The sequence below is a fragment of the Clupea harengus genome, chromosome 11, assembly GCF_900700415.2.
Source record: "Clupea harengus chromosome 11, Ch_v2.0.2, whole genome shotgun sequence".
Lineage (NCBI taxonomy): Eukaryota > Metazoa > Chordata > Actinopteri > Clupeiformes > Clupeidae > Clupea > Clupea harengus.
The window spans coordinates 21,993,332-22,005,360 of NC_045162.1; the positions used below are offsets into that span (position 1 = coordinate 21,993,332).

General features: G+C 45.3%; 1 protein-coding gene across 1 annotated transcript in view; it reads right to left on the reverse strand.

Moving 5' to 3' along the window:
• Nucleotides 1-492: 492 nt before the first annotated feature.
• The window catches only part of cobl (cordon-bleu WH2 repeat protein), a 43,000-nt gene continuing 31,463 nt past the window's right edge, over nucleotides 493-12,029 (reverse strand). The window contains 8 exon segments of the mRNA XM_042709130.1: nucleotides 493-1,818; nucleotides 2,313-2,418; nucleotides 2,420-2,583; nucleotides 2,863-2,964; nucleotides 3,232-4,892; nucleotides 5,173-5,288; nucleotides 5,584-5,821; nucleotides 10,113-10,256. Of these exon segments, the coding sequence (XP_042565064.1) occupies nucleotides 1,735-1,818; nucleotides 2,313-2,418; nucleotides 2,420-2,583; nucleotides 2,863-2,964; nucleotides 3,232-4,892; nucleotides 5,173-5,288; nucleotides 5,584-5,821; nucleotides 10,113-10,256 (2,615 nt within the window). The 3' untranslated portion in view covers nucleotides 493-1,734.

Consider the following 12,029-nt stretch of genomic DNA (forward strand, 5'->3'; position numbering starts at 1 on the left):
AGGGCTTCCATTTTAAAAGGCACGTCCATCTCTAACAGATAGATAGATAGATAGATAGATAGATGGATACTTTATTTATCTCGAGGGAAATGTATGTGTTCAGAAAAATTGTGTTTTCTAATGACGAAAGGTACAATTACAATTAATGACTAATAACATAGGAGGATGAAGTTGTCAGATCTAAATATGTTGAATATGGATAGACTATAGAAACACTGTGTGAGGGAAATGTTTTAATATTGAAATTTCAATAACACTCACTCCTGCAAACTCACTCACTCACTCAAACACACACTCACACACACTCACACACACACACACACACACACACACACACACACACACACACACACACACACACACACACACACACACACACACACACACACACACACACACACACACACACACACACACACACACACACACACACACACACACAGACACCCAGAGTTGGATCCAATGGATGCTATGGGTCTTTAAATGCTCTCATTTTTATCCCTCTCCATCTAAAGCTTTGGGACCTAAGCTGATCCCACAGATCTCTCATTGGTCCAAAGAACTGGCGATACAGTGACATGGCGTGTAAAATCAGATAACCTGTAGTGAAATAGCTCTTGTTTTAGTTTCTATGGCAATCTCAGATCAGCCAAGTGTTTTTCTCTCTAGTGTAGGCACTGTGAGAAGTGTGTGTGTGTGTATGTGTTAAAGTTAACCACAGTCTTAGCATCCACAGTAGTTAGCTTATACCTGGGTACGCTACCCTCACCTTACACGAGAGACATCTGTGAGGTATCTCCTTCCTGCCCAGCATCTCATGCTCTCATTCGCAACAATACAAATACAAATGAAAATATAAATTAGGTTATATTACACTAGGCAAGTTTGCCAAAGGTCAAAGGTCAGGTTTGATTCCTCATGTTCCGCTATCTCACCAATAGCAGCTTGAACAGGCATGCGGCTAAGGGCTAAGGGCTAAGGGCTAAGTGCTTTCTGGATTAGTGGTTACAGGCATCCATGCTAATGGTGTGGATACACTGGGCATCTTTTAGGGAAATACCGCTGGATATCTCTGAGACATTCCAACCAACACTGGATTTCTGGCTACGGCCAGTAATGCTTAGTTATGTAAGGCGTATTCAGACACTGTTTGTCTGAGAGGTTGCTCAGCTGTATTGCCCAAATGGTGTATCCCAAGCCTTGGAATGTCTGGAACGAATGTGTCCTTTATGAAAGCTGTCAGACCCTTCTGGGTGTGTGCTAGGGTGTCTGATGCCATCCAGCATTTTAAGCATGCTGGTAAATCACATCGGTGACGATAACAGAGGTAGCACAGACGTCTTCTATCTGACTGCCTGTCCTCTACTTTGAGGGAGGTGGGGGGTAGGGTGTGGTGGTGGTTACATCATGCTGGTGTACGTTCAACAACATAAAAACCTCATTTATCATTTATCATAGCATTGCGGATGTGGACAAATATCAAGAATCTCATACACAACATTCAGTATCTTTGCCTGGCAGATGAGAATAATAATAAGACTATGAATAGGAATAATTATGATATTGCGTTGATTCTTGGCACACTATAGCAGCAGCGAATCTCTGAACAGATAAGGACAAATAAAACAAAACGCGGACGGACATCGGGGACACCAGCAGCTCTCCGTTGGCTCTGAGTCTCGTCTCCTCTCTGTCTCCTGCCTGCAGAGTCTCCAGGTGTCCATGGCTCCCAGTCTACACCCCCTGGGAGAGAGAGCAGGATGCCTGAATGGTCCCCAGTCTCCCGTTCACCTGTACAGTTTTGGTGGCCACCGGCACCTAGAATGGAGACATGACATCATACCTCATCACACCTCTGAACTGCAGTCTGCAAAGCCATGAGTAACAACACCTCCTGCTTAGAGTCACCATTGATATTGACAGCTGTAACCCTTTAGGCAACCCTTTAAGCTTCACTTTAGCATGTAGCTTTTTAGCATCTCACATCTCACAGTATTGTCTTTTGTACCCTATTTTTCAAAATGTGCTTCATTTCTATGCCATGTGTCCAGTAGATGTTTTGTTAGCAGTTTACATATAATGGAAGACAATGTCTAAAGTGATTCCATATCAGGAGTGAAAAGTCTAGGCGTTAGTCCTCTAATAATGTCCAGCTATGAGGAGATCTTTTTCTCCACAAAGGATTCCTCCGGTGGAAAAGGTTCCATATTATCTACTCGTTTCCCCAACAAAGTGACTTACATTACACATATGTTTTTAAAATATATTTTTTTGTAATCGTCTGTAAACCTGATGTCCAGACAGACACTCACCTTCTTCAGGCCTTGGGCCCCGGCACCAGAGCGGATGGCCTCCAGTAGAGCATCACGGCTCTCTTCTGGATTCCCCGCCGACACCAGCACAGCCCGAGGGGGGCGGGGGGGCCATGGCGGGCGGAGGGGGGGGAGGGGGGAGGGCGGCAGCAACAGGAGGAGGTGCTGATGGAGGTGATGTGTGGGGGGGAGCTGAGGTCTGCTTCTGAAAGCCACTTTCTGACTCTTTGACTCTGAAGCGGTCCAGCTCCCTGGCTGCCTCCGACCTCGTCTGTGATGACACAAGGACAGTCAGACCAACACAACCTCTGGAGACTCACACCAGTCACCACTACAGGTCATACATGACATCAAATCAAACTAAGCTTGTCTCTGCAGTTGTCTTTGGATTGGTGACGTTTCTTTTGTCTGATTAAAAATAATTATTGATTTTCAATGTCTGCTTATTGGTAAATGTCAGTGTAGAGCCACATGAACTATTATTTCCCCAAAGCAGTACTCCTTGCCTGTCCCTCTTGCTAACCCAAGTTATGTGTGTTGGGGCCCTCACCTTATTCAGTCTGCTGGAGCTGTTGGCCCTGATGGCGGAGAGGAGGGCAGAGTGGGAGTTCACGTCCTCCACCAGGGTGGGCTTCCTCAGGCCACTCCCAGCCTGCATGGCGGAGGAACAGACAGGTGTGAACTGAACTCCAAACTACACCACATATATAAATATATAAATATAAATATAACTAAATGCATTGAACTTGTGACTGTAGAAATACATATGTGACTAGAAATGTACATGTTGTCAATGTAGAAATGTAGAAATGTACTTGCTGTACATTTGAGAAATTAAAGCAAGTGTAAGTGTAAAAATGCCAGGGTGACTGTAATTGTAAGTGTACTCGTGTGACTGCAGATGTAAAGCTGTGCTTGCCTTCCTGAGGCGTTCCTTGCTGTCTCCTGATTGGATGGCCACCATCAGTGAGGTGTGCAGAGATGTGTCCTTTTCCACACACTTCTGGATCACCGGCTTGAACTTCTTCACCGGCCCAAATATGTTCACCTGGTTGGGCTCCGGCAGAACTCCAGGGGAGGCCCAAGGCTCGCCGTTCTTATCTGGTTGGGCGGAGGATGGGTTGTGAGTACTGTTAGATCTATTAGTAGGCACCTGGGTTGTTAGCTTCGTCTTGCTGTTGACCACCCCTGAGTCAACCCGAGACGTAGTCCCTGTTCCTCCCTGTAGAGGGCGTGGTGGCTCAACTGTAGTCTGCTTGGTGAAGGTATGACTCTTGTAGGCTAGGGGGCTTTGCAGAGCGGTCCAGCTTGAAACAGAACCATTCTCCTTTGGTACAGCCTTCTGGGTGGAGGTATTATAACCCTTGTTTGTAGAGCTGGTTATGGTGGTAGTGGTGGCAGATCTGATTTCTACAGAAGGTTTCTGAGCAGGAGCAGGAGGTTTCTCCTGAATGGCGTCTGCTCTTACAGCAGGCCTCACGGTGTACTTAGTAGTGAGGGCGGTGGCCATGTACTGACTGGACGTCCTCTTCTGTTGCTTCAGGAAGGACAGGTCTCTCGGGTCCTGGGGGTTCAGCGTGGCTCTCTGGGCTGTACCCGCAGGCTCTGACACCTGGAGTGACTGACTGTAGTGGCTGCCATCCTTTGCTGTGGAGGAATGGTCTCTGACGGAGACAGAACTACTGCTATCCGTCTCTGGTTGAGTATTATGAGCAGGTTTGATATCGGCCCCAGCGGGGGCAAGTTTAGGGGGCGCTTCAGGTTCTCTGGCTTTCTGAGGTGCTGCCGTGGCTGTTGCTGTTGTTGTTTTTGTGGTAGTCGGAGTTTCCGGCTTGTCTGTGGACGTCCAGAAAAATTTGGCTTTCGCCTGCAGCGGCCCGGCAACCGCCTCCTCCTCCTCTCGTTCCGCAGGCGGGCCGGCGAGGTGCCGCGCACCGCCCCCCTTCACCATGTTGCCCTGCTCGTCGATCTTAATGGCGCCAATGGTATGCGTGGCCTGGGTCTGCGGTGCGCTGGGCATGGACGCTTTGGTTGGGACGATGGTGAAGGTCTTGGTGCCGAAACGGGACGCGGGCATCTGGGTGATTTTGGTGCCCTCCCTCCTTGGCGCCAGGACCTCCTGCGCCTTAGGGGGCGCTCTACTCCGGCCACCATCAGAAGGCTGAGGATTTGGAGGAACCACCACTGAGGTGTTCTTGGCAGAAGGAGGCACCACTGCGGCTGGCTTGGTTCCAGATGCGGAACCCCGTATTTCGTTCACACGGAGAGTAGCTTCAGGTTTCGACGTCTTCTCTTTTGAGGCCGACTGCTTGACCTCCTGCGTAGTCCTGGTGCCTCTCTGCTCTGCTGACACACGTGGCTGCACTGCAGGCTCAGGACACAAGGTGGCACTGTTGTTCTTGTTCTTGTTCTTGGTGATTGAGGTCCACTGGGCGTCACCGCTCACTGATTCACGGTCACAACCGGGGGACAGATGAATGTCCGACACCTCGTCGATGGTCGTCACGGGTACCAGGTCGACAACAGACACAGGGATCACGTCATCTGCCTCAGAGGGAGACTCACTGCTCTGGTTCATTTCTAACAAAAACAACAACATCAACCACAACAGACAAATAACATTAGAACAACAGTAAGCACTAAACTCAGAAATTGCAATGCTTTACAATTGCACTTTTTTTGTCTACGATTGATGGATTCTTAAAAGCCAAAAGTAATGATGTAAATAAAACTGAGAATAAAAACAGGTGAATAAAAGGTTGCCAGTAAACAGAGGCAGACTTTCTTTAGATAAAGTGACAAGAACACTGTTTAGTGTTTAGTGATGAGGGGTGATCCTCCTTTGGCTTCAGAGCGTTACCTGCAAGTTCAGCATCCAGGTCAGCAAGAGTGATCTGCAGCTGTGCCATCAGCTTGGGGTCCTCCTCATAGCTGTTCTTTATTTTGCCTGACTGACCCTTCTGTTGCAAGTCTCCACTGTTTTACAGAGAGGGAAAATAAAAAGGGATTTTATAATTAAGGACACAGGTGTGCATGACATCCTGAATCTGAACTGTTGTTCTCTGTCTTTACAGTGAGGCCCTATTCTCTGTACCCTAATGAAAATGACCATTCATGTAACATCGACATTGTAATCTAAAGCATTATGAATAAACTGAGTTAATTCAGATGAGATTGGAGAAGGCATAGCTGGAAGATTTGTAGTGCAGGGGGCTCAGTGTTACTGAATATGACTAGTGATGTATCGTTAATGTGCAGGCGGCTGGCACACCTGGTTCTGGAGTTCCAAGTGGCGCAGCCTTCGTCGCTGTCGCTAGAGATGTCCCTCTGGGCATGTGGTGGGGTGATATCGGAGGGGGAGCCCAGCGGGCACGGGTCCTCGGCGGTGCCCTCTGACGCGGCGTAGCCCTGATCGGCAAAGCTCCCGCTGCTGCTGCTCACAGAGCCCGTCTCCACGGAGTCCACCGGAACCTCAGCGCCCTCTGCTGGACGAGCTGAGTGCAGCCACGCTGGGGCACCGGAGGGAACAAACACACGTCAGCAACCAACACCACCATCATTATCGTAATCGCCACTATCATTACCACTCACGTGTTATTTAGCATCAAAGTATTAATACACACAACCATACACATAATTATTTGTTAATAATGTGTGCGTGTGTCTGTCTGTGCGTGCGTGCGTGTGTGTCTGTATTTGAGGCTAATGATCAAAATGGAGAAAGTGAGGAGAGGTTAGGGAGGAAGAGATACGATATGATAAAAAAGCAATTAAGATCAGAATTACAGTGGAAAAATAAATCCCATTTAACCCAGGTAATTTGAAATTTCTCAGAAGAAATAACATTCACATGGAAAAAGCTAACGCTAAATTCGAACCCCCTGAATCTTAAAGAAGCATTATGGAGTTTTGGTCTAAAACTAGCCCTACCTTAAAAGCATGCAAAAAACTTGCAACCACCACAAACAGCCCAGTTGGCCCTGATAAAAGCTTGCTTACATGCTGACTTGTGTCTTTTGGCGATACTGTTTGCAATGTCATGCTGTGAAGGCTTTCCTTACCTTTTTTTACGGGGTGTGACCCTGACCACAGAACTACACAGTGAATAGCCTGGACTGCTAGTGGGAACCACAGAACTACACAGTGAATAGGCTGGACGGCTAGTGGGAACCACAGGTGTGTTTATCTGTGCTTTGCATGACCATATTCCATCAGAATTCATTTGAAGATGATCCCAAAAGTGGTTGCAAAATGGGGCAAATTGTTGCATAGTGTTGCTTTACTGTTCTCATATAGTGCATCAATAAGTGTTATAACTGAGATATTAAATGAACAGCTGTCTGTAATATGTGCTTATTATTCTGTGTTTGGTTCTGCTTGAACTCCTGTTACCTTGTGTGACACCGTAGGCCAAAAGCAAGTTCCTGAAGCGGCCATCCCCACAGAGTGAAAATCACACACTCCTGATTACATTATGGGCCAAGGCATGAAGGTATTTAACTTTATTGGCCAAAACCAGATTCAATTTTCAAAAACGACTCCACACAGAATCAGAGAACATACTTCAAAAACAAACAGTGCAAAACTGAACAGCAAAACCTTTTTTTCTTTTTCTTGTATTATGTTTTCCTGCCTTGCATGCTTTGTGTTTTGAAAGAATTTTGCTTTTTTTTGCATTTTCCTTCTCCCAACTCACTTCTCCCTGGTAGAACTTCTGACCCACAGTCACTTCAACTTGACTGATGCATGTGGACTGGAAAAGGCACCCTTGGTAATAGGACACCTTCGGTTCATGTTTAGTCACACAGGGACACAGGCTCCACAACAACAATGTCAAAGGAATACATTTATTTTTCCTCCCTACTTTAAACAAACATACCTCTATTTCGAAAAGCATCAAATAAGTCAAACCCCACTAACGCATGCAGACGCGAGCCCTAATACTTAAATGCAGTACCACTGTGCTTAAGTCTCGTACTGTAAATAGAAAATTATTTTGAAATGTCCTTGTGAATGAATAAGATGAAATGAAATTAAATGACTGAAATTAAACACAACAAGTACTCAGTGCACTCAGTAGGTGGTCGATAAAGCTCATGATGTAAATTAAATAAAGATCATGAAAACATATATGGTTACCAAAAGCCAAAGGTTTCTGCATGCACTGTCAAGTGTTTCAGAAGCAACTCTGAGAAGAGGTTTAAACTAAAAAACAATTACAATTCTGTTCTAACAAATCACGTCCCAGTTTTCACCGTTTTTTTCACAGGGTAATATTCCATGCGCCAAACAATGACCCTATTTTGCACCTTTAAGACAGAGTTCCCTCTGCCAATGAGATCAGAGAATGGAGTTTATTCCCTAAAAAAGCCCTCTGAGACAGTCATCTCCATAGGCATCACCTATAAACTAGAAGTCTTTTAGTCTGTATTCACTCTGTCTAACAGTGTCACATGAGCAGAGTACACCAGACCAAATCACTGTAAAGACATACAGTGTGATATTTACAAATGTTCACATCACAACCAGGAGAGACAGGGTCGAAAAGGTCAAAGGTCAAAAGGTCAGTTGAAAGGACAGCTTGGAGGTGGAGCAGCAGGTGTCTGAAGGCCACAGAGAAGGAGAGGTGCAGAGGAGCAGAAGAGGAGGAGGAAGCAGGATGGAGGGAACGGGAAGAAGGAGAGGAGAGGACAGGAGTCTGTTTTTCTGTTCACCGGCGACTGGAACGCAAGGAGACAGGGGCACAGCAATACACTGCAAAGGAGAGAGGGAGAGAGACACAAGTGAGGGAGGAAGCAGAGATACGAGAGTGGGAGAAAGAGAGAAAGAAAGACAGAAAGAAAGGAATAACAATATCATGCACAATTTAGTGGTAAAGATGGAGAGCACTGAAATGGAGATGGGAGAGAGAGTAAGAGAGAGAAAGACAGAGAGACACAGAGAGAGAGAGAGAGAGAGAGAGAGAGAAAAAAAAAGCAAAGCAGTGAACCAGTAAGATGTATTGAGAAAGACAAAGTGATAGACAGAGAGAAGAAAGAAAGGAAGAATAGGAAGTAGTCTCATGTTCGCCTAGACACAAAGAAAACAAAGATAACACACCAAAGGCTGTGTGCAAATAGAACTTTTAGAAAGGGGTCACCCAGGGGTGAAATACTATTATTACAAGTTGATATCTTTCTTTGTTTGATTTCATATTGAGCTGCACTGATAAAATTCATTTGTAATCTAAAGGCACACTCTGGGCATACTGTAGCTGGGGAAAGAACAGTAGCACTGTTTGATTAGTTGCAAAGCTTCAGAAGCTATTTTTAGCCAGTTAAATGTTCAATGCAATTTTGTACACATCTTTAATCATTTTATGTTGTGCAGTTTACTCATATATTAGACACTACATTAAAGTAATCTATTTGAGATCATTAGTTAATGCCAGAACATGCACAAACTCAAATGAACAATATTGCATCTACAGACACACGTCTTCAGACAGTAGACTGGACACACACCACACGTAGACAAAACTTTCAGACTTGATTTTCATCCGAAGCCACCAATTTGATCATATGTGTTAGGTACAGGGAAGAAGTGAGGATCCTTCTTCACAGAGGCGGAGGGAGACACAATGATTAGAGTAGAAAGTACAAGTAAGAGAGGGATGCAAAAGAAGAATGAATAGTGGCAGCCTCTGGACCAAACGGGCCCTTATCCAACCCAGACCCATTCCAGTGGCTACCACTAGAGGCAGATACAGACGGAGAGGAAGTATGACGCACGGGATTAGAGAATAGTTGGATGAAAACGAGTCTCTGGACGGAGGAAGAGAAGGAAAATGAAAAGAAGCACAGCAGCAGGTGAGTAGCAAGTAAGTAGGTCAGATGAACGGAAGAGTAGACGAATGCAGGACCAGAAGGATGTAGTGGATGAGAGTTTCATGGATGAAGAGAGTGTTGGCATGATGAGTATTAAGAAGGTTTGGGTGGACATGGTGTGTACAATCCAAACTCAAAATCAAGAACTGTGCTTTCATAAACTCTAAATGACTACACTCAATACAAACAGAGCCTCTGACAGCAGGTGTCCATGGAAGACATCTGGCCCAGGTCAGAGCCACAGCTGTCCTGGGGTCAGCAGCAGTGTTGGGGAATCTGTTTGTATTTCCCATAGCAAAGTATAGGGCTGTGCGATATGACGATATATATATACGTATATGTGATGATGATGATGATGATAGAAAGATGTCTATCGTTTCATATTATGCTCTACTATTTATTTCACTGTGTCACAAATTACACTCTTTACGGTAATGTTTGGACGACGCTTTGTATTCTTCCACACAGATGCAGGCAGGATATTTGCATGATGGCAACAAAAACAAACATGGAGGAGAGCGAATGTGACAGTAATTCTGAACAGGACACCAGCCAAGACGAAACCTTTTGTACCAAAAAGACGGACTAATTCTGTCGCATGTACATGGTTTAGGTATGAAAAGTCTGACATGGACCAGAAAACCATACTCTGCAAATTATGCCGCTGATCGATCCTCACAACAGAATCAAACACCTCTTTTACAACCCCAGACTTAGACGGCGCAAGAGGCTTTTGCTTGCGGCCCCCCATATGGCAAAGAATCGTGAAGATGGAAGGAGATAACAGCTATGGGATATGAGGTTTTGGTCATATCGCACAGCCCTAGCAAGTATTCTTTAACTACAGCTACTATATCCTAGAGTTTGGATTGTTGCTCTGTAGTTGCTGTGGAAACATAGTTCAGGTTAAAGGCAGTGCGGGTGAAGGACCTACAGTGTTGGGGCATGTCTGTGAAGCTGTCTGGTGATGCATTGTGGGAGTTGCGGTCTACGAGGGCTGGGCTAGCTGAGGCCGCCTGTGACGTCTGGTCTCCTACCGACGTCCGTCGGGGCTTGACTGGCACCTGCCGCCCCGCGTCTGGGAGAGGAGAGGAGAGTGAGTGGGTGATGAGATGCGGGAGAGCATGATTTCCTTTAGGGACATGGTGGAGAGGAAGGCCTGATTTTACTACTAGGATGGCATGTTTCAGAGCTGGAGAGAGAGAGAGAGAGAGAGAGAGAGAGAGAGAGAGAGAGAAAGAGAGAAAGAGAGAGAGAGAGAGAGAGAGAGAGAGAAAGAGAGAAAGAGAGAGAGAGAGAGAGAAGGGCACCTGCTCAGAATCTTGAATGATCATCCTCTGGTGTTTCCCTAGGATGGGGAGGTGGCAGAAAGCAGAAAGGCTTTTACCTGACTGAGGTACTATCCTTATTACAATGTACTTACATAATTAATTATACTTGGTATTTTGTGAACAAGTGCTTTGTTACAAATGACTAATCACTACCCTAAACCTGAACCTAAACCTAACCCTGAACCCAACAGATGCACACTGGCTCCAATGCCTTGATCCTTTCAGGAGTTCTCCTAAATATAAATGATCAATGAAGCTGTGCATATTTAAGTGTCAGACTAGACTAGCACAGCGGTTGGCACTTCCTGGAATGAACACACCATGTTACAACATAAATCCCTTCCCCAGAGGGTGTTTGCTTGTGGAGAGAAGAACAGGATTTTTCTGCTTCATCACTCCTGCCACAGTTACTATGCTTGTAGAACTAAAAGTCCCCACGCACCAAGCCAGGCAACATAACTAAACATAACTAACACATACCGTATGAAACACAATTACCACATATAAAATTCCCAATATCAATAAAACTTTTTCCTCATCACCATATCCATAAAGTTCATATACGCGTATTGGCAGCCGAACTCTACCCACTCACTTTGTCTCCTTATTCCCCTCATAGTCTAGATCTTCACCTGATCTACTTGCAGAAACCCTTGGCCAACACCTACCCAACCCCCACCACACTGTCAGGCACGTATTCTACCCCATACTCTCTGCTAGCTTTACATGCACTGTAAATAATTGCATCGACATCATTTTCTGTTCCATTACTCTACTTACCCCTGTGACAGAAACCTTACGAGAATGCTCTCTCCCCACCTTATCCACTATCAATTTTGTATCTATCATGTATATACAATGTTAAGTTTGTATGTATTATGTATATTTACCACATGTATGCTCACGTGTATGATTTCATCTGGCATGTTTCTGATTGGTTGGCTTCCCCATCTCCTCCCTCCCCTTCTACATATCAAGCCCCCCCCAACCCCCTTATTTTTGTATCTCTCCACGGTCGGCTCCAAGCATATGGGCCCTCTTTATCGCCATTGTGCTTGCTCTGAGGGGGATCAGGCCCTGGACTCTGTTAAGCATCCGAGACAATCTTATTGTTTTGGCACAATATAAAACTGAATTGAATTGAATTGAATTGAATTGAATTGATTTGATTTGAATTGAATTGAATTGAATTGAATTGAATTGAATTGAATTGAATCCTGTGGGTAGGCTGGAGGGGCTTGCCATAGTCCCATAGTTTAGGCCCTCAAATGCCACTGCTGTGTTCTCTCTCGCACCTGAAGCCAGTGTAGGGTATATTTCCTAGGCCTTGGTAAAGGTCTGTGTGGCTTCTATATGAGCTCAAAACCTGCATATGTTGGTTTTTGGATGATTACGCACTGGAATCACACTAAAGAACCTCACAGGGAACACAAGATAACTTGGTCATAGACCACCATTGATTTATCCATCCACACAAGTGCAGTTTGAGTGGGAGCACTTCAAGGGAGAATTTCAAAGAG